The sequence below is a fragment of the Ptychodera flava genome, chromosome 8 (assembly GCF_041260155.1).
Source record: "Ptychodera flava strain L36383 chromosome 8, AS_Pfla_20210202, whole genome shotgun sequence".
Lineage (NCBI taxonomy): Eukaryota > Metazoa > Hemichordata > Enteropneusta > Ptychoderidae > Ptychodera > Ptychodera flava.
The window spans coordinates 7282267-7309777 of NC_091935.1; the positions used below are offsets into that span (position 1 = coordinate 7282267).

A 27511-nucleotide genomic window follows, 5' to 3' on the forward strand; every position below is an offset into this window, starting at 1 on the left:
GTTTGGCACCCCCTGTATCAATGCGATGTTTCACATAATCAGTCCTACCAAGATCACCATCTCCCTCCGAGATTACATCCTGGTACTTGACTAAGAAATTAGCTACCTTACGACTGTCAGACTTGTCGAGGTGTTCACTTGCATCTTTCCAGAGATCTAATAAATGTGCCGGCAGAGATTGCCCTTCCCCCGTCTTATCAGACACTTCACATTCATTCGAATAGATACCCTCTGAATTCTCTTTACCCACTGTACTTACAATATCATCGATTTCCAGCGACCTGATCACCCCAATAGTGCTACCTGCCTTTACTTCTACTGGTTTACTCGTGGCATTTAAAACCCTAATAGGCATATTCCGTTTGGCTGAGGTTACCATCGACCTAGCCACCAATATACCCTTACCTGCTATCACATTTTTCTTTGTGGGTTCGACAATACACCAATCGTCTTCTTTTGCTGCTTTTGTTGTCCTTGCCATGACTATATGCTCACTACCCCCTGGTATTATAACTGGCCTTTTCACTTGTATGCGCGCGCAAAATGAAGGTACACGTTTTTCAACACACTGAACAATCTCTCCATCCACACTAACTTCCTTTCTTTTCCCGAAAATGTTGCAATTCGCACCTTCAATGAAATCCATGCCTAAAATTCCTGCACTTCTTATGTCAGCTACTAAAACTGGGATAACTATTCGCTTGCTGCCTACCGTGACAACAAAGTGTGTTTCACCTTCAATTTGTATGGGGCTACCATTGGCCTGGGCTACTTTTGAACTACTTGACTTCAAAACAGGGCGGTCCTTCTCTGGAATTTTTAAGTAATGATCGACAGAAACAATACTACAATGTGCCCCTGTATCTAAGCAAAAACACCCCTTAATTCCATAGGTTCCTACGTCTATATGCAATGACTTTGGTGTCGCAGAAACCACAATCGTTCTGCTCGCCTCAGTCAGAGTGGGTATAGTTTCACTTATGCCTGTGTTTGTGGGCCTTCCTGATTTGCCAGCCCACTTGCGGCCCCTGAAGTAAGCTGATCCCCGTTTCCCTGCTGCGTCCTTGGTTTCCTTGGTGATGGACAGTTCTTTGTCATATGGCCTAGCCCATCACAGTTGTAACAAGAGAAACGACTTTCTCCTGTCATCTCTTTCTGTACATTCTTTCTACTAGTACAGCGTGTCCTCACATGACCTTTCCCGCCACAATTAAAACACACTGTACTCTCACTAACTGTTTGGCTTGCCTTGATGTTGGGTTTCAAATTGCCTTTTAACTCACTGAGATGTTTGCTGAGGACATTTTCAATGATCTCTGTCAGATTGTTTGGACTATCAGTGTCAGCATCCTCTTTGTCACAATTTCTCACAAATTTCTTCGCGTGCTCATCTTTCTTGCCAATCTCATATTTTAGCAAATAATTCTCTTCCTCGACAGCCACTGCTATAGCATCTTCCAAAGTTTTTGGCTTAACCCTATGCAGCGCATCTCTTATTGCCCTACTTTCTATAGCATTATCGAATTTTTCCTGCGCAATCCTATCGATGACCTCAGCAGAGAAATCAGCATATGCTAGCCTACATAGTCTGCGTATGGCGTATCCAAAATCTGTAAGGGATTCATTCGGCTTACGCCTGCGTGTTTGTAACTCAGACTTATGAGTAGCTGCAAGCTTGCTAGTTCCAAACCTCTTTTCAAGAAGTTCGCACATACGTTTAAAGCTAGCAGGGCCCACTCTACGTTCATCAATCACAGTACTTTTCGCCCTATCTTTCAGGTGAATAGCAGTTGCATGGCCATCATCTGATCTGACCATCCATTTATGGTGGCCATTTCTACGAAATAAATTTTGTAATCCTCCCACGGGGTGCTACCATCATACCTGTCAAGCACTAACTGTAGCTGGGTGGAAACCGTATTGCCACTGTTTACCGGTGTTTTCTGTTCGGGGACACTTTGGTTGGTGCCTATGGCTGTTTCATCAACTTTGACTGTATCAGTTGTGGCCTGTGATGCGTTATTAGTATTAACAGTTACATTCTCTGGTCGACTGTTATCTGTAGGTGCCTGTATTGTGGGTGTTCTGCAAGTGGGGGCAGGGTCGTTACCTTGCTCGGGAATATTAATTAACTCTAACAACCTTTCCTGCGATACATGTACTCTCTGTTGACTGGTCAGCCTATTAATTTCATGCGCTTGATCACGCATTACCGCCTGCATTTGCCTTATCTCATTACGCATTAGTTCTAGCATCTCCTGACTTTCTCTTGCCTCCCTTTCATAATCAACACTATTACTCCTGACACATTGTCTTTCATCTGTCGTCATGCCGACATCAGCACCATTGCTCAACCTTTGGCCGGCATCCCCTTCATGAACACTGCCACTTACACTTCTACGTTCAGTGTAACCCGTATCATTCTCACGCAGTCTCTGGTTTGCTGGCACACTCGTACTCAAACCATCAGTCGGAAATCTGCCATCTCTACCACTCAACACCAAAGTACTTGGAATTCGATCTGTTTCACCCACTTCATCAACTAAAGTCAAAGGCTCGTAATAGTAATCACCCTCACTAAACTCACCCACACTTCGAGCATCATCATGCCTCTCACCATCGAAACTCAATGCTTCAGCCATTCTTTGAAATTACCGGTATACAAAATTATTATATATATAATTCTTTTTTTCAAACAAACTTCTATGACTGTATACCAAGCTAATGAAAATACAAAGTCAAAAGTGAACGCTTTCACTATGCAAATAAATGCCTGGCTCCTGTATGCACAGACAAACAGCAACACAGATCACAAACCCTTATATATATATATTTTTTTTTTTTTTTTCAACTTCCAAAAATCAATAATCAATCAATTAATCATCCCACCGCTGCCACCAATTTGTAATGATCTTATTTTATTTGTTTTTGGGACGAGTTAATTAATTTGGAAGGCCTTGGTCTCGACTGGCCGTGGGTAAGTGGGGAGACAGAACTCTTAATGTGATCAATGTTATCAGCTGTCGTCCATACAACAGTAATCCAGGCACACACAGAAAATATAGTAATTCTCCTATTTATTCTAATTAAATATAAAAGAAATATTAAGTTACAATAATAAGAAAAACTTATCTGACTCCTGTGCGTAAAAGAGGGGGTAGGGGAGTAACGTATAGTACAGTCTATGAGCTCTACAGTTGCCCGGGTTAAGTAAGCGTCCGTCTGCCGTGTTCACTGTCCAGTCGAGCATACAATTCCTTGATCCGGTAACTTCAACACAGATCCCGTTCAAGTCCTTTCCCGTAGCACATGTGCACAGTTGTTTGTCCTAGCACCAGAGGGTCCCGCAATTCAAGCCCTGTACGGTAGTTCCGTAGGATGTCGAGATTGTCTCTGTTCAGGTACAACTGGCCAAGTGTATGCACACCCAGTGCTTCTCTCGTAGTTCAGTCACTCTGCTCAATGGTGGGACCACAGTCTTGACACCGTAGAGTCCCGGCCTTCAGCACACACAGCAGGCTCCACAGGGAGGAGTGCAGCGTAAGGAGGAGAAGCGAGGAGTGAGCTTCCCAAGCTCAATCATACAGTTATATCCACTACGTATTGCATTTGACATTAAAGGTTTGGCCCTTGATAAATTGTCAAGGAGTGGACGCAAAGTCTGGTCTCAGCGTCATGGTCTGGCAAGTTCAGATCATATGTACCAACAGATGGTCTGTAATCCATCATATTTAGACACTAAGTAGGGTTTAATTGTGAGAAGGGGGAAGCCATTCCCCAAGTGTATATTTTGGCAACCTCCACCTAGAATCTGATCCAGGGTGTAGCCATGTCCTTGTCAGGTTAAAATGTATAAAATGTCTTTGTGGAAATGCGGCCGAGGTGCCGACATTTCAAGTTAATTTTGATAAGTTTCACAATAGCATAGTCACTTGAAGAAAATCAAAAGAACTTTCATCTCAACTCCTGATTTGACTTTGATTTGTGGACACTCGCATGATATAAGTGTCACGCATTGTACAGCTGCCATTTACGGCGGGGCTGAAAAACTTGTAGATTTTCTTGGAGGTTTCACAGATAATTTTGAACATTTGCATGAAGCATTGTGCAGCTATGGTGAGATATCTGCATGCCTGAAGGGGCACTATAGCTGAAAAGTATCAGTAAAGTTTTGGATAGCTAGCTTGAGGCTGTAGTGCTGTCATGTGTATCACTTAAAGAGACAGGTATGACAAGCTAAATAGATCACCAACCGGTAATTGTCAAATTTCAACGCCCAAAGATCGAATAAACAACCTTACAAAACGACTGCAAGAGCCATAAACAATTTAATATCCCACTCGCAATGATGTGAAGCTCAGACTGAAGTCCCCATTCTGTTGGTAATTTGCAGCCCACGGTTTTTCATCACATGCTTTTACCTCTCCCAGATTGGAGAGGACAAATTTTCTCACCGACCAGTGACATGAAGTTCTTTTCAGAGCTATTACCTGTTTACTTGACCTATGCACCGCTCTACATTCACTATCTAAGTGTTTTCAGCACTGTGCTAAGAATGACTTTTACTCATCCACAGTCGCCGAGACCACTGTACTCTGAATGGCATTCTATTTAATGAAGTGTAGCTGGTTTGCAAAAAACCATCGGAGAATGAATAATGGTCATATTTGAGGGTGTGGAATTTTGCAGGTTGTCAAATTGTGATTAGTTTGATGGTACCCTGTTTGTTTCTGTACTTTCCTTTAAAGTGTGTGGTCATAAAATGCACTGCTGTCTCGGCCTTTAAGCCATGTTTATCTTCAGGAACACCTGTTGCTGGTGGGCATTAAATACAACTCAGCAAAACAGTGCACACAAATTCAATGAAAGTGCTGCAGTACATTCTTTTCATTTTCAGTAAACTGACTTGTCACACTTCACATTGCGGGCAAACAGGATTTTTGGATATTGTAACACTTACATAGACATTGGCATTCCTGGTCCCATTGTATTGTTGTGGGGTGGCCTCATACCGCCTCCATAACTCTATAAAACAAATAAGATTATCATAACTTTTAGTGTCTAATTCTCCAAACATTTCTTCTGACATTGCAGTTTGTTGTAAAAAACCTCCAAAAACAGAATATTTTCAGAGACACTGCTGGTAGTGTTTACCTGGCTTTCAACACTCACACAGTGCTTGAGTTGGATTTACAATACAGTGCTCATGGACACAATTCATACTTTTTCAACTTATGGAGTTAAATCTCATTCATTTGATAAAGCATCTATAATTTGATTGTATAAAAGAGGGATTAACTCCTCTGTATACCGTCAATGTAAGTTGGATGTGTAGATAGTACATTTGGACTTGAAACAAGATAATCAGTACATCTATCTATTGATGAAGAACTTGTCTTGTAATCATATTGCTTGATTTATTGTGACACAGGTAATGTTATCTTTCAAAACTCACAGTTATAACATCTTTCCAATAGAATTAACAATTGCATTGGGGTAAATGGTTACATTAAACTTTGACAGTAATAGGGGTAGTCTTAATCTGTAACTTTGGCAGTAACAAGCTAGTCTAAATCTACACGACCATTTAACATTCAATTCAGAATCATATTCAGAATTTCGAATTCCTGCCTGACAAATTCAAATGCAAATCCGATGATGGAACACAACGAATTTTTGCAATGAACTATGGGAACATAGTAGCTTTGCTCTTACCGGTTGCATCGGCATCCCCCTGGGAGGGTTCATCCTCTGCATCGGTCCACCCATATTCGGATGACCTGAAAAGACACAAACATTCAAATTCAGTCAGCAGGTGAAATAAAAATATATAAGATTGTAACAGTTAACAATGCACAAAGCTGGATATTTTGAACCCTGAGGTAGCAAGTCCTTAGCGAAGCACACATGAATCACACAGAACAGCACATGGCTAAAGAGGGTTTTTCTCATGATATCTTTTTCATTCACAAAATGTCACCTTATCATACCACCCACTCTTTCAATAAGAAATAAACCGTTCATAGGGGGTTCCATTTATTTTCAATTTTTTTTGTTTTTCATAGAATAGCGAGTCTTGTCATTTACATATTCTTACAGTATATGGCTTTATTGTTAGAAGTTGAAAACTGTATGCCATCCCTTAGGCACTACAGATAAAACTTCTGACTCGCTTGTTTATTAGATAGCTCTCAGCTTACAAATATTATCTAGACTGTTTTTTTTTATCTCAATGTCAAAAACTACTACCACATTCATACAAGCACATTGGAATTATGTGCAGGAAAATGGAGTGAAGAGCATAAAATCTTGTTGCTGCCCTCTCTGATAGGCACAGACACACAGCAGCAGACATCATTTTGAAGCATGGCTGCATTGATTTCTTGTTGCTATGGCAACTATATGTCTGTATGCCTTTCATCCCATGCCAGATCATCATCATTCAATGTGATTTCATTCTGTATCAAATGGACGCCATGTCTGAGAAAACCTGTCAGAGATTGTCTACAAGATATTGACACAGGTATACAAGTAGGAAGATGCGCGTATTAGAAACATAAAGATACTGTTTTCCCGCCAGCAGTTGTTTGCAAGATGTTGACACAAGTATATGAGAGGAAAGATGAATAAAATGGAAATACTGTAAGGACTTTTTACACAGGCAGATGCAATCACCTTTTTCGCTGATGGGTGAAATTGGAAACCTTGCTCACGTCTGTGGTAAATCCAAATAACTCAGTAGATTTACTCCGAGGTGTTCAGTGACAATTCACATACTTTATAACAGAGTCTAAAAATTGTGGACAGTTACTGAGACAGAGTGAGAGCAAAAAAATAGTCCTCTGAAGGACTGGAAAAAGTGGTGGGGAACAAATATCACATTCAATGACATTTTGATGTATTTCAAAGTACTTTTATTATTTTCACCTATTAGTTTATTTCTACATCAAGCACAACATCTCCAACTTTCCATTTTTTGAGTTTCCCTTCTCAGAAAACTGGCGTTTCTATAAAACTTTTCACTGACCAAAGGCAAACTGATTCTGCAAAGGGGATGTCTGTGCTATATGCTTTACATAAGACAATGAAATTAAAAAAAAAAGGGAGAAATATTGAGAGTACAAGTGTCTCAAACGAACACCAGGAAGAGGACACAGATAGTTTAATTGGCATTTTATGCTTTCCTGAAGGAGGATGCATGCCGCATATCCTGAAAAGGTACAAGGACTTCACAATTTTGTATGAAAAGAAAACTGTGGTTTCAAAGACAGTTATTAAAGGTAGGAAACCGACCCAATGAATGATGGATAGAAATGCCCCCGGAGGCAGGCACTGACCAGCATGACTCGCTGACATTTCTTTCTACAGAAATGAATTGCTTCCTGAAACGAGGGTCTCATTAATCATAGAGCTTAAACAACTTTATTTAGATGAAGTGCCGATAATATTTAATGATAGGTTACTGCTTTTCAAACTGATATCCAGCAGCACGACTTTTAGATGGTACTGCTCCCTTGTAAATTGCAGAATGACATTGCGACCCTCTTTGATTTCCAATGTACAAAGTTAGTGGTGCATAGCCTTGTGGATGATAAATTCCTAAGACTGATGGGGACCCAGTACTGTGTTATTCAATTTTGGTTTTCACAGTTGAGCAGTCACGATAGTATTTATGTCTTGGTTTCATGCCATTGCTCAAATTCAATTCTTTCTCCATCGTAAAGTTTTACAAGTTTCATTTTATCCTAAATAAACAGAATCATCGAAAACAACAACAGGAGTTGAACTTCTTATCTCCTTTGCCAGCTTTATTGCTGGGAATGCTCAAATGTATTTCTTCCTTCACATGCTGTTCCTACACAACCTCTATTAATCTTTGCAGAGTTCAAAAACCACTTGACAAATAAATTTGAAATCAGTTTCTCTAGGGTAATAAAAACAGCCACGGCAACATACCAATGCTATCATTCAAAAGCTCTCTGCACATCTAGTTACAGTGAATTCAGGTCATTGTGACTGCTACATTGGTTGTTGTTTAGAGAATTTTAGACACAGATAATTAATTTGTTCTGTTTTTGTATCATATGTACAGTATGAACTCAGGTAGTTATTATGTCTAGATCATAACATGTAAGTGCTGACAAATAATTTAAATTAAAATTGCCAGTATTATTTCAGAGTCTTGTAAAATGTTCTGGACAAAGAATAAATAAATAAATAAATAAATAAATAAATAAATAATTATTTTGCATATTTTTAACATAACTATGATGTCATTTGCAAATTTTAACCTATTGGACCATACTGGATTCAAGCTGAATACCACATCCTGCATATGATAAATTTTTAGATATGTAAATAAAGTTAAATGTTTACAATTAAAATGCTATTGACTTGGAATGCAATGCTGGACATGAGAGACTGCATGATGTGCAATGAGCGATTTCAACTTGTTTTGATGGAATCATACTTCAAATAGAGTGACATGTAGATGTTGAACAATTGTTTTCTGGTTTGAATGATACATAGGCGAAGATAATGTACAATGCCTTACAATGTTTCCAGGGAACTGCAATTCAACGTACACTCAATGACTCTTAGAAGAACTTGGTACACAATTAACTGAAGGGTTTGTATTGAGTTTGAAATCATGGTAAAAGAGCCACTTCATTGATGCTATTCAAGAATTCTTACAAAGCAGTGATAAATGTTCCTTATACAAGGACATTTGAGAATGCTGCTGAAGAAATGCATTGAATTATCTAATGAAACAGCGGAAGCAGTTGATAAATAGGGGTTACTTGTTGAAGTTTATCAAGACTTGGAAGTAAGAAATCAGAGATTAACATTCTGAGAGGAAGATTCAATGTCAGTGGAAGAAAATGAAGGCGAGTTGTGACAGGAAATGAACGGAAATGTAGAAGTTTGGAATAATGTTATGGTAAAGAAAGACGAAGTGAACTTTTGGAATAATCTGGAGAACCTGATGGTATGGAATGACAAAGTACAGGAATACATTTTATTGAACTTGCTTACTGGTAAGTTAATACATTATGATAACGGACATTTATGAAGGGAACGATGTACAAGAACTGAAGTAAAGAAATGTATGGCATTGGTAGTAGAGGTCATGGTGTAACGATTCACAGGATTAACCCCTTGGGTGCTGCATTTTTTCCCACCAAATTTCAGTGCAACATTTTACCAATTTTTATGAACTTTTCTGTAATTTTTCTGATAATTTCGGACCAAATGAACACAACATTTCATTGGCAACAGTTTTTTATCAAAAATTTGGCAAAAATCTGACAAAAATTGACTCGGGTACATTTTATAAGGGTGACAAAAATTGACTTTGGTGCTCAAAGGGTAAGACCATCAAGTTGCATATGTTCTATGAAAGCCTGGTATAACCAACAGTGACTCAATTGACAAATATAGGCTCAGAATTACATACACGGTGGCAATGGAATGGAATGGCTTAAATACAAGTTCAAATGATTTCTGTGGATGACACAAAGTTGGATTTGCATAACATGACAGCGCTGAATGTGATCAAATGGCTTTCTGTTGTGAGGACATGATAACATTTTGAGATTGGGCTGAAGTTTTTATTCCATTTGAATTCTATTCACAAGTGTGAAATTTTTCACAGCCAATGATCACAATACATCAAAATTTGGTTGGATTAGCATTGAAAGGAAGCCTGAAATCAAACATGTTTAATTTACAGATGTAGAGCATGCATAAAGTTTTTACTGAGTCTGGAAACTGGATGTAACCGCTATTCTGTCTATACACAGAGTGTTCATTCAAAAGTACGTCTTTGCTGGTTGAGTTAACATGAAGGAAAACATTATCCACAACTGGTGGGTTTATTCTCTGCAATACATCCAGGTCTACCACGAAATGTGGTGTCACTGACTCCTACCCACTCAGCGTGTTTCCTTTCACACACGATATAATACATGGCAGAGCCATTAACAGGCCACTCAGTAAACAAAACAAGTGTAACAACGATCAACAAAACATGCCCTTGACTTGGTGCATCACTCAACAATCAAGGTCATGTCACTTTATTGGATCCTGTCAGTTTAAACAACCGGGAAATTGCTAAATTTCTCACATGTGTTGAAATGACTGTTTCTAATCAAAGCTGCAGCCATTTTTCAATGACACAGTGTATACCAGGATGGAAATTTCTCTCTCTGACAACCGCACTTCAGTTGTTTCTCATGGCTTTCTGTAGGTGTCTGAGACAGCACCGACAGTTTACACAGGACACTTGTTTTGGAGACATGCTTTCAAGGCTGGTAAGAGTGTGTAATTCAGAGGGGTGTTAGTCGTCAGACGTGGAATATCTGAGGAGCGAGTCGACTGTTTATGTCATCTTGAGCATTTCACACATTTAAATCTTAGCAAGTGTTTGCAAGGGAGCAAAAAGACATGCTGTAAAAGAACGCAGTCATCTTTCAATGTAAATTTTCTTCTTTTTTTACTGAGTGAAAAATTACTTGTGATACCGTTCTGTTAACTTAAAAGGAGCACGTGGGTCAGCTGAGCTTGTGCAAGTTCAGAACCTCGCAAAAACCATTGGCATGTTGTAGAGTTGACTCACAGGATTTCATTTTGCAGAAGTTAATATAATGCCTAAAATATCAAGATTTTCTTGCGTGCCCATGATGCAAATGAGCTAATTGTACTGCTTTTGCCAACTGTTTGAAATATCTGCACATTTGGGTGAAAATAAAAGACCATGGCTGAGTGGTGCACACCTGCTGACTTGTACCTTTAAATACCCTGAATCAATGACCATCAGAGATCTTCTAACGGCTTTCTCATGCTCTGCATATATAGGTATGGTATGTCTATGACGTGATTTCAATATTTCATTGAAGTGTCTGTATGTATAATTACATGCCTTGGGAGAGTATTTCCGATGATTGATCAGTGACAATTTTTCAGGTAATTGAGTGACGTAACATCGCCATAAAGAAAAACTAGAACAAATGTTGGAGTACAGGTTACTTCGTCCCTTTAGTATTGTCGCCACAGAAAGCAGAAATCTCAAATAAAATTTTGGAGTCTAAGCAAATATGTACAGCCTGCAGAACTAATTCTGATAGTGTTGATTGAAGATGTTCATGGAACAAGCTTGATAGAGCCATGAAAATTGAATATTGGTATCACACTCTATGATGACATTAAGGTTTTCGACTGGCCAGACCAGGTAGTGACCACACAATGACATGACTTTCTTCACACCCAATGCCTTGTATACGGGTCAAACCTTACAATACTGAAAACAACAGGGTGGAACCATGACTTCACGTTGAAAAGGTTCCAGTGAAAAGTGTGCAGGTGATTGTCTGAGGATGAATGACCAACATCAATGCACGGTGACACTGCTTTCTAAAGCAGAGCCATTGAAAGTCAATGGAAGTCAATGTGTTTTTCGGCCGGCACTTTCAGAATCCCAAAGACAATGGATCTCTACATTCACAGTTACCAGCAGTTTTTAACATCAATTCATCATCATGATTACAAGTCTAGACACTGCTGAGGGTACTCCCTATCTTGTGGGAATAACAAATTTAATTAATTATTCAATTTCCAATGGTGATAATGACCAACTGAAGAAAAGTACAACTAAACCAACAATAACTGCCTTTCACTTACAAGATGATGTTCAGGAGCCATTGAAGACTGACTGTGCCGAGGGGAGAGAGAGTCAACTATCAAAGAGTCTGTCAGTCTGCAATAATGCCAAGACTACAGACGCCACATTGGGATTAGAGCCATACATTTCAATGAAGGAAGCCTTAGGTGCTATGGACACAGTTCACAGACAATAAGAGACAGACAAAACCAGAAATAGCAGTCTCTGCTTCAGATGGACCAAGAAAACTTTTGACAATTGCGGCAGTATTTTTGGAGCAGATTAGAGCAACATGACAGCACAATAAGAGGAACGACAGAGACTTCCAAGCCCTGGTGTGAAAAAAAGGGTTGTTAAAAGAGCAAGAATACAACAGCATGCTATGATGTGGGATTGAACCACTCAACCATGGAAGAGAATATCTTTTCGCTAACCCAAACAAAGCGATTAATAAACTCCAACAGCAAAATAAGAGCATACACACTATTTATTTTGATCGTTTGTTGCAGTTCACTGGACGGTCATCACAGCCGTCCAATAAAATTTGCGTGGGGTTTCTCTTCACAAGTACGCCAGCTTTCTATGTGTGCAACCAATCAGAAACTCTCATCAAAAAGTAACAACACCATACCAAAATTCACCAGTGACTTCACTGCCTATTAACAACTTTCTATTGCCACCATTCACTGCATCAACGCCTTCAAGGCACGTCTTGAACCATATCTGAAACTTTGTTCCCTGTTGTGTATTTGCACAGAACTTGTCAACCCATTTGAAAGTTCATGAAACAAGTAAATGATAGAAAAATTCGGGTTGCTTTTTGCAATAAACTTTACTTACTGAATTGAAAAGACCCATAAAGTTACTCATCCCTGTGACTTCATGGCTCTGTGACTTAGTTTACGAGATTGTTTTGGTTCCAGTGAATACATATAGTTCTGAACAACATCACCAATACTTTCAGGCGGAACAGGCTTTAAATCAGTTCTGCATGTTGACACCATAGAGACAGGGCATTTTACTATTAAAATCAGTCAGGATTAGTAATGCAATGGAAATGTGATTGCTTATTAGCCACTTTCCATACATATTAATGCCTATCTATCTGGTTGAAGCTAGGGGAATATGCAACTATGCATGTTGCACATGTGTATATGTGCGTCTATCTGTCTCTATCTGTCTGTCTGTGTTTGTCTATATGTATATATGTATGTATACACATGTATGGGTATGTGTATGTATGTATGTATGTATGTATGTCTGTCTATCTGTACGTGTATATGTATGTATGTACACATGTTTATGCATGAATGTTAGACTTTACATGTACATATTAGGAAGCTACACATTAAATTTGAAATCTAGCATATCAGTAGTATCAGAGAAGAACCTGTTAGTCCAAGAAGACAGAAAGTTGGCCCTATTAAAAATTCAAATATGCAAATTGCATCATAATCGTCATTTGCACAAGATTGACTGTATTCATCCCCGGTACCTTACATACAAAAATTTGACACTTAGTTGGGGAGCAGTGTCAGAGTAGATTTTGCATGAAAAAATTCTCAAATTCTCAAAAAATTCTCGATAAAATTCTCAAAAATCAAAATATGCAAATTTTATGCTCAGTTTATTAAATCAGAATGAAAGCAAGCTTTCAAAGCTTCATATGAAATTTGAACGCTATTGGATCGGTGGTGTAAGAGAAGATGTTTTATCCTAAAACTAGAATATGAAACAAAAAATTTGCATATCCAAATTTCAGAATCAGTTGAATGCTGATGGACAATCAACATACCTGATAAGTTATGCATCACTGACAGCACAGCTATAAAGAAAAGGTGAATTCTTGGAACTTTTAGCCACACTGAGACCGAACTAACACTTTCACATTAAAATGCTTGCCCTTGCGACACCTTTCCTCAATTTCCTATTACATACTTCAGGTATACATACATTAGAAAAACAGGGCATGACATAACTTCAGATGAGTTGTATTGAGTACTTCTTATGAGGAAATGGAAAACCTCACACACGTACTAGAAGTAGCATGTATGAGACAGAAACACGCACTTGGCAAACATCTGACAGTGTTGCAAGTAACTGAGTGCTAGAAAACACACAGGAATTAAGTAACATAACCTTTATGAAATTGTCAAACTTTTCCTGTTTCCATTTTACAGCTGTAGTTTGGCCCAAACCTATTGGTATTGATGGTGATTGTGGACCTGTTTACAGGGCATTGAACATTCCAAGGTGTGATTTTACATTTTTATTACAATTTATCAAATCATATTGCTTTCATTTTAACAGCGATGTTATATCTTCATAATGAAAGTGATGTAAAAACTAACGATTTAGTTGAGTTCAGGTAGCATGGGCCTCCACAGTGAAAGACTTAAACTTTGGTCAAACTTTCCTCAAGGAATCTTCCAATTGTTCTCTTATAAAAATCAAGAATAAAAATCGGGGTCACCATGCAAATTTTGGTACTAGAGAAACAAATAACCCAAGATTTACTGATATCTGAAATTCAAAATGGCCACCATCCCTGTGTTAACTCTATGGAGAAAAATAAAATGTTTAATTTTCAAAAAACTAAAAACGGTTAAATTTTTTCTTACTGCAAAGGCTTCAAAATGAGCCCCGACAAGTGGTCAATCAGAAAAAATTAGAAAAGTTTGAGAGTCCAAATATTTGTCACCAAGGCACATTCCACCTTGAATATAAAATCAGTTTTCAACTTAAATTTAAAAATCCTAGATCCTCTGTCTTTGCCATGGGTCAATGACATCAGCTACATCCAGTCCGCACAGCAAACCATATTTAATATCATGGTAAATGTACAACACTACTGTGAGCTATGACTATAGTACGAACTGAAGGAAGTTGAATTTTTTGAAATGTATGATTCCTTGAGACCCTTGAGATGTGGTCTAACCTCTACTGTGTCACTTTCAGCGGTCAGGCCAGGATTATACAAACACTGTGGAGAGGGGGGAGAGATCTTAAACAGTTTGACATTAGACAGATCATTTCCTATGGTATAACTGTTATCCTTTCCTAGCCTCAGAAATGATACAGGATAGTGTTTCTTTAATTGCTGTTACAGAAATGTATTGATTTCAGGATGTCCTCATCTTTGGTGGGCGAGCTGAATTTTTATCAATTTTTTTATTGGGTTTACAGTAACAGCTGTAACTTTCTTGTAATATTTTCATTTACATTTGTTCCAGAAAGCGAAAACATTTCCTGCTTTTTCTGGTTGAAATATAACATATTAGCCTAACAAACAATACACTGTGTAAACAAAAAATGTATGATGCTACTTTAGCTGTTGACAATTGAATTCTCGTCTGGATTGAAATTTAGTTGTCACTAATAACCTTGACCATCACATACACAGACCCGCAGACAGACACAGACAGACACACTGACACACAGACGTGCATATACAGACTGTGTTGACAAGTTAAAGATTAGGAATTTTTACATGATTTTGGGAACAGAGCAAGGAAATGTATTTCAAAAACAAAACAAATACTCTGGAATATACATCAAAGTTTATGCCTCATACAGTTTTAAAAAACATATTTAAACAGCCAGAACCATTCCCTACTTGCAACATGTAAGCTGACTTTCCACTGTGGAGCAACCCATGTCTGTCTAATTCTGACAGGCTGGCAACCATTCAGGCAGAATTTCAGCTAATTCCTACATAGATGGTTGCCTCCATTGGAAGAAGATGTACCATGGGGCAATTCCTAATCAACTCCCTATACAGACATCCAATGAGATTCAAAATCAAACCACCTATAAATTGGCTTATCAAAGAAACAACTGTCACGTCTTGCAAAACAAACAAGAATCAGAATGAAAGGCAGTTGATTATTTGGTGGTGTAATTACACTCTGGACTGTATTTCAGAAATGATTATGAGAGCTTCTTTTCTGTTTCAGAGCTCATTAAGCTCTGCTAGTTCCTTCATTATGTTCAATCTGTGGCTTCTTGTGATTGAGACCAGCTTTTTTGAACGACTGCAGATTTGGCTGAATTAGGTTTCAGGGGAAAACGTCTGTGATGCACCTGCTGGGGAGTTATGGGACGTGAGAAGAAAGAGGGTGGAATAGTGTGAACCGTTGATGGGAAATGTTTTCTCCATCTGCTATGTCACGTGGTGGGAAAGTGAGGGGGGTGGGGGGGGAGAGGAGGACGAAGATGCCACAAAACACACGTAACCATTCAGGTTGACATATACCGGTCACAAATATCCGGGAATAAAATCAAACAGGGATTGATCTCTCTGGATTTTTCTACGGAGAGATTCTAGAAAGAAGGCAAGATTTTGTTGGGAGGAGTCTCGTCCTACAGGAGAAAACTTCTACATTCTGCGCTTAATGCCATCTTTGAATTACGATAAAGCCATAATGGCAAACAGTCTTCAGTCCCTTGAGGAAACAAAAAATAAATTAAAAGTGAATGCGCCGACAAAAAACTTGCAGATCATATTCATAATTAACAACCTGGAAAATAGAAAAAGCCACAGACAATACACCTGGTGGGGAATAATAACAGCATATATGACCACAAAATGTGAAACAACCATGCACAGAGCTGTTATGTCGATAGCTTTCAGATATGTCTACGGGTAATATATTTTTGTTTGATCTGTTGAGAGAATTTCGGAATGGTCTGGGAAGGCTCAGAGGTGTGGATCAAGAGGAAGACGGATGTTCTCAGAGGAATCTAGCCAATATTGCCAACTAGATTGCTACAAAGACGTTTGTTTGAGCTGAACTGACGCATTATGATTGGCCTTTTCAAGAAAACGAAATTGGGTATTATTTTCTTTTATCTGTGATGTGAGAGTCGTGCGGGGTTGCACTCCGTTTATCACACGGGATTAGCGCAATACGCCGCTGATAATGATCAGTTTAACTCTTGGGTCAGCCTTTACCTGTGCTAACACAACAGAATTTATGCATCTAATCAGGTAAGTTTGTTTCATTTCCCCAGAAAAGATGATAAGCCCACACAACGACAATCTGCCTAAAGAAAACTGATGGATGTTGCCTGTGACGGATAATGATGACAGCAATGGGTATTTTGTTTCAGAAAATCCATCAATAATACTATATCATATATGGACTGTTTTCAACAACCATTGGGCTTTTAATTTGCATATGTTATTAGGATTTAAAATGAAATTCATCTGTTCACTCGTATATTCTGCAGTGCTTCATCCTTCTTTCAAATTTCACCAGATGACATAACCAAGGTTATGAGAACAGAAGAAAGTGAGAATTTTATAGTTTGTTATATACATGTCATAAACGCAGACAACGCTGATATCTGATAATGGATGAATGAAGCAGCGTTACTGAAAGGCAGTTTCAATACAAAAAGAATAACAGCCCACTTATTACGGCATGGCAACAAATTAAAACTTAAGGATACAGGCATTCACGCAGGATATGCCAATCAACAATTCAGTCACCCTGCTGGGTACTGCGCCCTCCGGGAAGCTGGCAGGGGAAAAAAAGAAAAGACCGAAAAAAACTTCAATTCTACACATGGAAGGCTTTAAGAAACCTATCTTACTTTCCAAATATCAAGCACAATAAGAAACAGCCTGAGCTGTTTCCATTACAGAATAAACAAAGCCTGTCTTCTATTCAGGGAGCTGGGAAGGAAAAAGCACTGTTATATTAATGAGCTGTGGGCTATTTGATAACACACAGACTTGGCATGATTAAATTTGTATAGTATATACTGTGGGTAACACTGCTCCCAGCAACGGTAATATATAAATTAAGAGTGTACCCTATTAACATTGAAATAAGAGTCAAGTAAGAGAGGTCGTTACTGCCGATATTAATGATGGACAGCACAGCCAATCAGTCCTGTCCACATTCTTGCTAATGTTTTCACACTAGACTTCCAGTAAATGGAATCGGCAACTCACAATAAGATAATTAACTTAAGCAAGTAGTATTCACTGCACGTTAATACTTTGCTGGCAAAACCTTTTGAGGCAAGACAGACCCCAGTCATCACAACAGCAGACGGCCGAGCAAAAACAACCCACGCAGAAATGCACACTACCGGCGGCCACTGAAGCAGCAATGGCGTGTACACACACATACTGTACGTCTTGAGCAGCGGAGTTTACCTCTGGTCAGGAGCAGAGCCTTGGAACCTGTTCAAGCCATGTCCATTTCTGCATTGACGTGTGAAGCAGTCTCCGAACACACACAAATGTTGAAAGACACACTCGGCCACTGCTGAGGGTTATATTCACTGCATCGCTGAGGCATTTTGAAGGAAGCTGTCGGTTCTCGCACGCATGTGGTACTGAAATGTCACAGCTAACTGACAGCCTTGCCTTGGATATTTAATAACCACTAATGTCATTCCCGAGCTGAATATTACATCCGCATAATCAGGTGAGACGATTTCAAACTACTTAGATCCAAATACTAGGAAAACATTGAAGCAAAGCACTACTGCTCACTTTGCTAGACACAGACGGCTTCACCAATCCGTCACTTCTTTCAGTAAGGTTAAATTAAGCAAAAACAAAACAACATTACATAATGGCGCACTAGTTATGCAAATCGTGAAGAAAGTCTCACGGTTCCCAGTTGAGGGAGAAGAAAAAAATTTTCACACCCGCACTTTAATTGAAATTCCATGTTTTCATGAAATATGACTCCATGAGTGCAACCCTCGTAAAATTTTACTGGAATTTCAGGCCAGGATTTCTAATATTATTGTAGATTGGCAGTCACGGAAGCTTAAAAGCTTAGGTGTGAGTGTAGCATTGAAAATGCAGCTTATGAGGTTTCCTCAATGGAATAGCCAGCCCTCTCAACGTTAACAGCTTTCCAATAGCGAGGAGACATCGGAACCAATGCAGCAGTGATGTCATCATGATCCATCTTCTGGTCTTCTCACTTTGCTTCTTTATTTCAAACAAATAAGGACAGCTGCAAAATTTTTATACCTCCTGAAAGGATTTGCCACTTTTCAGGAGGAAACCATACGGCAATGCATGAGGATCACACAGAAACCAATTACCTCACTCAAGCTCAACTAAATGCTAATGACCGATTCCATTTACTCTGGTAATAATGTGAGCTCCCTGGAGGTACCATTGATATTTTATTAAAGAACTGTCTAGCAACAATCTGGACATGGCATGCGACTGACAGTTTCCCCCTTTTCTGCCGGATCCTTCATACGACTCACAGCACAATTAATACGGGGAATATTATTACCTTAATAATGATCCTCACACAATGGCAATGCAGCTTCAACCCACTATAGGCCTACCACACCAATGGGGTGTGTACCGTAGCATTTATTTGGTTGTGAAGACACACGGTTTGTTTGTTGGCACTTTTTTTGCCCATTTTGGCTGCTACATTATTAAGGCTTCTATCTATCTTTCTCTATACAGCTGGTTGATTCTATCTCCCTAAAGGCAATGGCAAATGATTTACAGGTTTCCACAATTGTCTATGACAAGGCCACGCAAGCCTTCATTGATCGCACTAAGCAGCTGCTAGCTCGGGTCCCATTTTCCCTCAGAAGTGTCGAGATAGAATACTGGTACAACAGAGGCATTTAGTGGGCTCGCTCTTCTCTAGGCAAGAAACAAGCATCCATTATAAGGGCCGTGTTTGCCGATACATCAGGGCGACAACTGGAGCAGCGCGGGGACAGGTATTCACTCCACCTTCATTACGCTTGATAAACACGCAAACACGTCGGACTCCACAGCTGAAAATGTGCACAATGCAAACACAGCGGGCAAATACATGCGGACTCATGATTTTGGGAGCATTCTTTTCTTCAGGAAAGACAACAAAGGTATGTGCATAGTTTTGAAATTTGGGTATTGCTTACAAATGGCTGTTAAATTAGCTCGTGCCACTTAGAACCTATCGAACAATTCTAAACTACATGTTTTCAGAAATTTCCAACAATCACAGAGGAATTGTATGGCACAGAAATGCTGGTATCGCTGGCACAATTCAAGACCGAATTTCAAACTATAGCTATGATTTGTGAGAAATCAAATGAAGGAAGTGCTTTTCCACCTCATCTGGGAGTGACACAGAAATCTTTAGAGTCGTTAAAGTTTTGCTTGAAGTGCACTCTGTGCTGTTAAAATGCACTGGAGATCACATAGTAAACTTACTTTCCCCCAGCTTGTAATCAGGCTATCTGGATCTAAAGTGGCCGACAACTACATAAATGCGTCCTGACTAACAACTTTAGGGTATGCTACTCCTACTAATGAAGCCCTGCGAGCAGAACCACATATATGAAGCTCAGGGAAAAAAAACACATTCCCAAGGTTTGGCAAATACCTTGTCAGGCCGATTGAAAATGCTACAGAATTCCTACACACCCTGCGACCATTTGAATTATTTTCACACGGAAGGGAAATCACTGGCTATAAATGTTGGAAATTTTATTTAACGACTGACTGATTTCATATGCCTATTTGTTGTTTTCTTTGAGTTTGCATTGACTGAAATGCTGTCTACAGGTTATTATCTTCAGAGCCATGGTACATGGAGGCTGCCGGCAAAACTTTTCACAATGAATGAGAAGCAAAGAGCCCCCTAGGGAGTGCTATTTCTCCCGCCAACAATTTACAGCGAAAAACCCACAGGATCACATATGCGTGTCACATTAACAAATCAAGCATCTACAACACTGAAACCAAATGAACTTACAGTCTGAGAAAAATGTTAACAGTTCATTTTGAAAATTTTCAGCCTTTCTCCCCTAACAAAGCCAGCTTTTATCAGTTTTGTTCCTTCTAAATTCACTGCTCTAGTTAATCTCCAAAGATTGCCTCTATCTATGAACGATAATGTTATCTTGGCTATGAAACCATTTTGTCCCCTTGCAAACTGCTTGTAAATCATTTTCAAGCATGCAAATTGGAAAAATCGAGTGCCACGCTACTTGTAATCTCATTTGAAATTGAAATATCTTCATCTCTGAGGTGTATTGACTTTTATTGATCGGAGTTCTGTCCGACATGCCATTAGTAAAGCTCGCACTTGCTCAACTCGGAAAGAAGCATATTCCGTATGGAAAATGCATCTGTCCTGCTATGTCTGACTTAAAACCTCCCTGAATGTCAGCCCAGACTTTCAATTACAAATGCCAATACTTCAGTGGTGAGGTTGAGAAAATGCCTGTACTCGTGTTTTCAAAACAAGCTTGATTCCTGTTGGGATGATTTTCACTCTTGTTTACTTACACCATCCTGATGGAAAGTTTCCCCTTGGCACTAAAGCTTTCCTACTCATTGCAATACGTCAACTGGCTCAGCCAAGTAGTTTACCCATAATGCAACCTAAGTAAGTTAACACATTTATATATTCCAATGCATATACAAATACAACACTACGCTGTCTAGTTTATACAAGCTGTTTTAACATTAAAACAACTATTCTTTTATAATCATCGGTTTATAGTTTGTTGATAAACTCACAGACCCTCTGATATACTGACATGTTTTATATATGTCATGGTACTGACAAGTCAGAAAATACACATTGTGATTTTTCTGAACTGATGACATCTCGCGGAGATTAGCAGGAAGACAGCGGAAAATGACCATCTTTCTCATTTCAGGCAGCTCCGTGTCAGATTGACTACACATACTCGACGCAATTACCGCAAATCACGTCAATCCTATCTTCATTGGTTGTCAGCTTGAATTGCACCCTTCTTAGATTACGGGGCATTGTTGCTCCATAACACAACCAATCTATCCAGCCAGATTGTGCCCAGTTTTAAGAGATTAGCTGGAATTAAGTCTGCCCAACAACAATGTCTTGACTATGGACAACAACAAAGCATTTTAATGCACACCAGATACAGATTCTGAAGTGGGGAAATACACTCAGAAAACCTCTCCGGCCGACAAAAACAGATCGCGGCTCCCTGCAATAGACCTCTTCAGACTAACACTGAATACTCTCCCTGAACTCACGGCTGTCTGCGTGTTCTCAGTCAAAAAAAAGAAATTGGGCCCTCACAACTAAGGTAAGATGCCTGACAGTTTGATTTGTGCTGCCTTGACAACCAGGGCTGGAGGGGATTTGGGAGATGCTGAAAAACAGGAGTTGCTCGATGCTGGGAACAATGCCGGTGTGAGATCTCAGGGGAGACAGATTGGGTTACAAGTACAACTTGTTTACACTGTGTAGAGTGTGAGAACACCTGTTACTATGCCTTGAAGTTCTTGTAATTGGCCTGCCTTGGACCATTATGCATCACAGAATGTCACTAACATATCGCTGGTTACGTCAAAAGCACACTGTTTGGTTACCATGGTGATATTCAAAACAAATGTAACCCTGCTGATGTCAGTCAGTATGTTATTTTAATTAACATATTATGTCAACTTTGACATGTCAAAGTTCCCACCCCATGAAAATATTGAAGATTTTTGTAGAGTTGAAAATTGTGCTGAATGACTGAAAATTTCAAAAGACAGAAACACTGATTTTGGATGAATTGGGGCAAAAGGGACACAGGACTGACAACTCCAATTAGGCATGTGGACTGTGTGTTGGATCATAATGTAAGAACATCAAACAAAGTGCAGCAACCAATTTCACATTTCATTTACACTTCGGTGTCTTGGGACCGAACAAAAAACGCTTCTGAGGCGGAATGCTTCTTTGAAAGTGTCAGGCACGGATTGAGAACGCAGAAGGAAACCAAATACATTTAGAAGAATTCCGTAAAAGACAAAAACCTCAAACAACCGGCTACATGATCACTTAGTGTGTTAGAGAGACTAGTAAGTGCCTACATTTGTTTTAGTTTTTTGAGCGCGGCTTTGAAAAATGAGGGTAATGCGATAGCACTCTAATTCAGTTCCCACATTATTCTCTCAGGTTTTATTGGAAAACATCCAGAGTAGTGTCAGATATGGCAGACTCCAGGATTTGTTAGTTTCAACGTGTTAATTATGAATGCTCACTGAGAGTATCCAAACACCAGCAACATGTTGCACACATCAGCGTCAAAGTAACATAGGCAGAAACCATGTTAAAAGTCAGTTTACCACAATGGCTCATTTGGTATAACACACTACTATCTATGAACAACAATCTACTGAAAATCAAGTGGTTTCACTGGGTTCAGTCTCTGAAGGTGTCAATGGTTTGACCAGTCCCAGAACATTAGGACTGAGGTCTGAATAATGTCATTTTGAGATAACTTTCACGTCGTCAGAGAGGCTATCCTTTTGCAGCTCATGAAAAATCTGGCCAATAACTTAAACATTCTTGGATCCATGGTAAACTAAACTTGCATCCGGAAATCAAATTACGGAAAAGGAAAAGAAGCATAGTTGTGAATAAACTTTTATGAGTGATTAGGCATCGTACATGTTGTTTAAAAGCAGTCAAAAATCAAAACCACATGTTCTTTCTTGTAAGCATCCATTTTTTTTCTCACCATAGACACAGTGGTTAAGATACATGACGGAGAAATTCTCTATAATGGTATCATGCCTTCATCTTTAGTGACCTTAGACTCAAGAATATAAAAAGTTGAAGCATTTAAACCATCAGGCTTCCAATCAGTGTTTTGAAAGCTACAGAAGCCCTTCACAGTTTTCCTTAATCAAGTTGTAGTGTGGAGTAACTTTCTTCAAAGAAATCTGTGATGCTGAAATTTTGATGATGCATGTTTTTTTTCAATGTAGCAATTTGATTGGTCCGCTTGGGGGAAATCTGGTTTCAAAGGGCAGCACTGGGCAATGTTGTCAAATTGTGCATGATAACATGCGGCAATAAATGTACTCATGGCATGATTTTGCACAATATAACGCTGCTTTCCCTGAAAAGTGGAGATACATATCAGTCCTGTCGTCTACCTGAAATGAACCTTTGGGACATTCCACTCTGCTAGAGGAGGGTTACACTTTGTGAGGGACTTCCTGGTGCTTGTACAACTTTCACTCGTAGACGGCACATTTCGAATGATTTCACCATCCTCAGCATGCACACACAGGAAACATTATTTTTGTTTTGTCTTGTGACTGAGGAATGGTTTGTTGTCATAGATGTTCCTCAACAGTTGATGACATTCATGGCCTGTCAAAGATTGAATGGCAGCTTTGCACAGACACGCTCTGTGTCCTTACACCATACTTGGAGTGGCGCATTATTTCCCCATGCTATTATTTGAAATCATAAAGCCTGTTGACCCTGTCTTACGAAATCAGGCTCTCTGTCCCAACTTCATTGTAGCATCATGAGACTGTATTTACTATTGCATCATTGCTGTGGAGTGTTTCCTTTGCTGGTTCAAATCAGTTCCCCTACGCTTGAACAATACAAAACAAAAATCCAGCTTGAATACTTTGTTACCCATGAACGACAATACGTATTTGAAATGCTCCATATAAATACAAATGCTTCAAAATGCTAAAATCCTCTTGGAAAAAAGGGGGGGGGGGAGCTGAGCAAAGACAATGAAAATATTCACACCCCCGAAGGAATAGAAGAAACCAGAGTGTAAGCACTCATTAATCTAACTGATTGGAGGAATCACACAGCATGCTACCTAAGCACCATAATTGTTATTCATTGAACAGCACGTCTATCCACTCCAGTCCTCCATTAAGGGGATAGAAAACGATTTAATGAGACCGTGAAAATGGTCCACTACACAATTGTGTTTCTGCCAAAAGCATTTGTCATCACGTTTGGCTTCTAGCTGCATGGAAATCCCCATACAAGTTTCTATAGCCAGAGTGACACTACACTCCGGGATTACATTAAAACTTAAAGACATGCTGAGTTCAGGCCAGATGAAACCTGTCAGGATCGACTTTCTTTCCATGTGATACTGACATAAATTCACAGCTAATTTCACATGGTTTCATGCAAATTGTCAGGCGGATACTTAAATTATATTGAAGTTTCAGAGCTGCGGTCACTGCTAGTTATGGCTCTGTGTTCAAGGGCTTGCCATCCGGCGCCACATACTTCCCACACAGAAAATGCTTGAAATTCAGTATTCGGGGAGATAGCGACTTCAACCTGGCCTGCATAGAGATTGACATTTTGATATCCAAGCGGGAGATATTATTGTAAACTGATGACACACACTTCATACATAATCCAGATATCTAGTGTACATGGGCAACTTGCGCCTTAAGGTAAGCAGCAGTGTACTTTGATGGCTTTGATAACGGCCGGCTTCTCTCGTTTCTTCTCAGCTATCAAGCACTATTATTGGCAGGGGTAACGTAGCTGACACACCACTGCGATGTTGACATACTCGGCATACACAGGTAAAGGGGTAGGTACAGTTCACAGGCAAGCTCACGCTAAAAATATGCCTTTTTACCGTTTGCAGGACATAACCGAGAAGTTCGTTGACTTGAAAATGCTCGACAAAAAGAGAAGAATGAGTGGCAGCCCTTGTAGATAACTCAGCCAAGTAACCAGAGGACATGCCTAATTGTAACCAGGGATTCGTGGCGGATTTTTCCCAGTGACAGGAAGTTAAAAATTTTGATTAATGTTCTGAGAGTAACATCTGCAAGATGTGGTCATTTCACTCCGGAATTTTTATTCTATCTGGACATTTGATCATCATCCATGTGACTTTCACAGGCCTGCATCGTTCTTTTCATCATCCGGGGTGTGAATCGCGTTAATGATCCTGGCTGTCAGAATGGGTCTGAAGCAGGATGCCGTGAAATGGAGTAGAACACCGAGGATGGATGACGTTACCAGACTGTCGCATATCAGCCATTATTTGCACATAATGGAGGCGATAAGGAAACATCCTTCACTTAATGCCCCCAAGCCATCTCTAAGCAAGGCTGACACACCAACTTTTGTGAAATGTGTGAACCGTGCTGAGCTCTTACAGGATATCATTAGCTACGTCTGTAAGCATTCCAGCATCTTTGAGTGACTACTTCATGGCTTCAGAGGCGCGAGGATCTACAGCAACTCCTGTTCTGCGATTTTAACATGTGCCAGCATTCCATCTTGGAGGAGTGTAGTCACCTGACAACCAACCAACATGGGAGTTAAGTCATCGTTGCCAAGGGAAACACGTAAGGATATGACACGGGGCAAGTCTGAGGTTCAAATACTTTATTTTGCATCTTTGTGTACAGACAGATTTAGGAGCAAACAGAGGATTACCACGCACGGAAATGACCTCACAGGACAACCCGATACATCATGTTTCCACATTGCTGTGGGAACTTTGAATGCCTAGTGCCATCACTCAAGTCCATACGTGGGATAGGAGCCTTCAGCATTTCGACTCAGTGCAAGCAACCAGCAAAGGGCTGGATGGAAGGTAAGTCATCTTCAAATTTATGCAGTAACCATCAAAATTTACAGACATTCTTCTTAAACTTCTGATACTTGCCTTTGGCCCATATATTTGACATATTAACACTACATGTGTCACTGAATCACACTAACACTTGAAACATGGACTAGTAGTATATGTATGTTGATATGTACACACTAATATATGAGAGGCTTTCATTCAAAATCCTTGGCTTTTAGATGCCCCATCAACCCTCAACATTCTGCCTCAGTTGAATAGAAGTTGATAGATAGCGAAAAAATCAATGCAAGAAAATCTCCAGTTTTGATATCGTAGAACTGAACTGACTCTATGCACAGCTGGGTCAATACATGTGTCTTTGGGCACAATTGATCATGTACAGTGGTGTAATTACACAGGGAGAGATCCGACACCCTGACTCGCATTCAATAAGTCATATCTAAAATGATCGGCAGGAAAGCAACGGTCATTGCGTTTCATGCGGAGATGGAGGTATTTCTCAATTAAGGAGAGCCTGACAATAGCCACGCTTGCTTGCAAAAGCCATATTTTTGTTCCCTTTTGAGATATGGTAAATTCGCTTGTGTTTGGCTAATGAAAAATATCAGACCAGAAAGAATGACGAGTCGTATCAGGTAGACGCCACCTGTTCTTGTTAAGTGCTGCGTTAATGGTTTCAGTATGAAATCAAAACCATATTCAAAAACCTCCAGACTTCAGCTTAAGAAAAAGCATGCACATATTGTTACATTGATGAAATGAAGATTGCATAATTTTTACACTCTATAATTTTTATAACTTTCAATTTTCAGTAGTTTTACACAAAATAACCAAATAACAAATAACCAAAACCAATAGATTTAGCGAGGACTTCCACTTAACTTTTATTGCAAACCACTAAAATGTTGGAAATGGAGGAAATGGAGGATAATTATTACACAGAGAGATCAAAACTTATTTGATAACAAGCAGGACACTTCAGACCGGCTTGTACTTTACTGTGAGTGGATCCTTTTAGCATGTAGCCTGAATATTGACACTGTTGTCAGACCAAACCGCTGTCAGAGAGGTAATTAACTGTTGACCACACAGTCAGTGTTCCCCCAACCATGTGACTGAGTGCTCACCAGACAGAATTCTGAAACCTGCATCTGGAAAGACTATCATCCCGTGAATTGTGCTTCTCTGCTAGAGCTCAAACTCATGTTGAGAAATTTCCATTATAGGACCAGATTGGGTAATGTTGCCATTGGCCTGATATGCTATAATTGAAACAACACACTCCATAGTAAATCAACAGTCCATTTTCAGCATTTAATATCTCTGAGCCTGGCAGTGTTATAGTGCAAATAGCTAATAGCCAATCACAGGACCTCCTGGGGTCATGTGATTACTATATCAAAGATCATGCGACAGAAAATTTTGAAGCATTAGTTGGCTGCCTCTCTCCATTTTTGATGTAAAGTGCTTGAAGTTGAGAGT

At 39.5% G+C, this 27511-nt stretch overlaps 1 protein-coding gene and 1 long non-coding RNA gene across 12 annotated transcripts in view; one reads left to right on the forward strand and one right to left on the reverse strand.

The window, feature by feature from the left end:
- Positions 1-27511, reverse strand: part of LOC139138348 (single-stranded DNA-binding protein 3-like) — a 119335-nt gene that overhangs the window by 18826 nt on the left and 72998 nt on the right. For all 9 annotated transcript variants that reach the window (XM_070706685.1, XM_070706684.1, XM_070706680.1 and 6 more), the window contains 2 exons: positions 5716-5780; positions 4961-5025 (listed from right to left, as the gene is read on the reverse strand). In XM_070706685.1, the coding sequence (XP_070562786.1) occupies positions 4961-5025; positions 5716-5780 (130 nt within the window). The remainder of the gene's footprint in view (positions 1-4960; positions 5026-5715; positions 5781-27511) is intronic.
- The window catches only part of LOC139138351 (uncharacterized), a 47442-nt gene continuing 37449 nt past the window's right edge, over positions 17519-27511 (forward strand). Inside the window, exons 1-3 of one of the 3 annotated variants that reach the window (XR_011553586.1) lie at positions 17678-18102; positions 19119-19531; positions 25070-26032. This is a non-coding gene — a long non-coding RNA (uncharacterized lncRNA). Of the gene's footprint in view, positions 18103-19118; positions 19532-24482; positions 24870-25069; positions 26033-27511 lie in introns of those variants that run through there. The other 2 variants (XR_011553587.1, XR_011553588.1) reach the window with 2 other exon arrangements.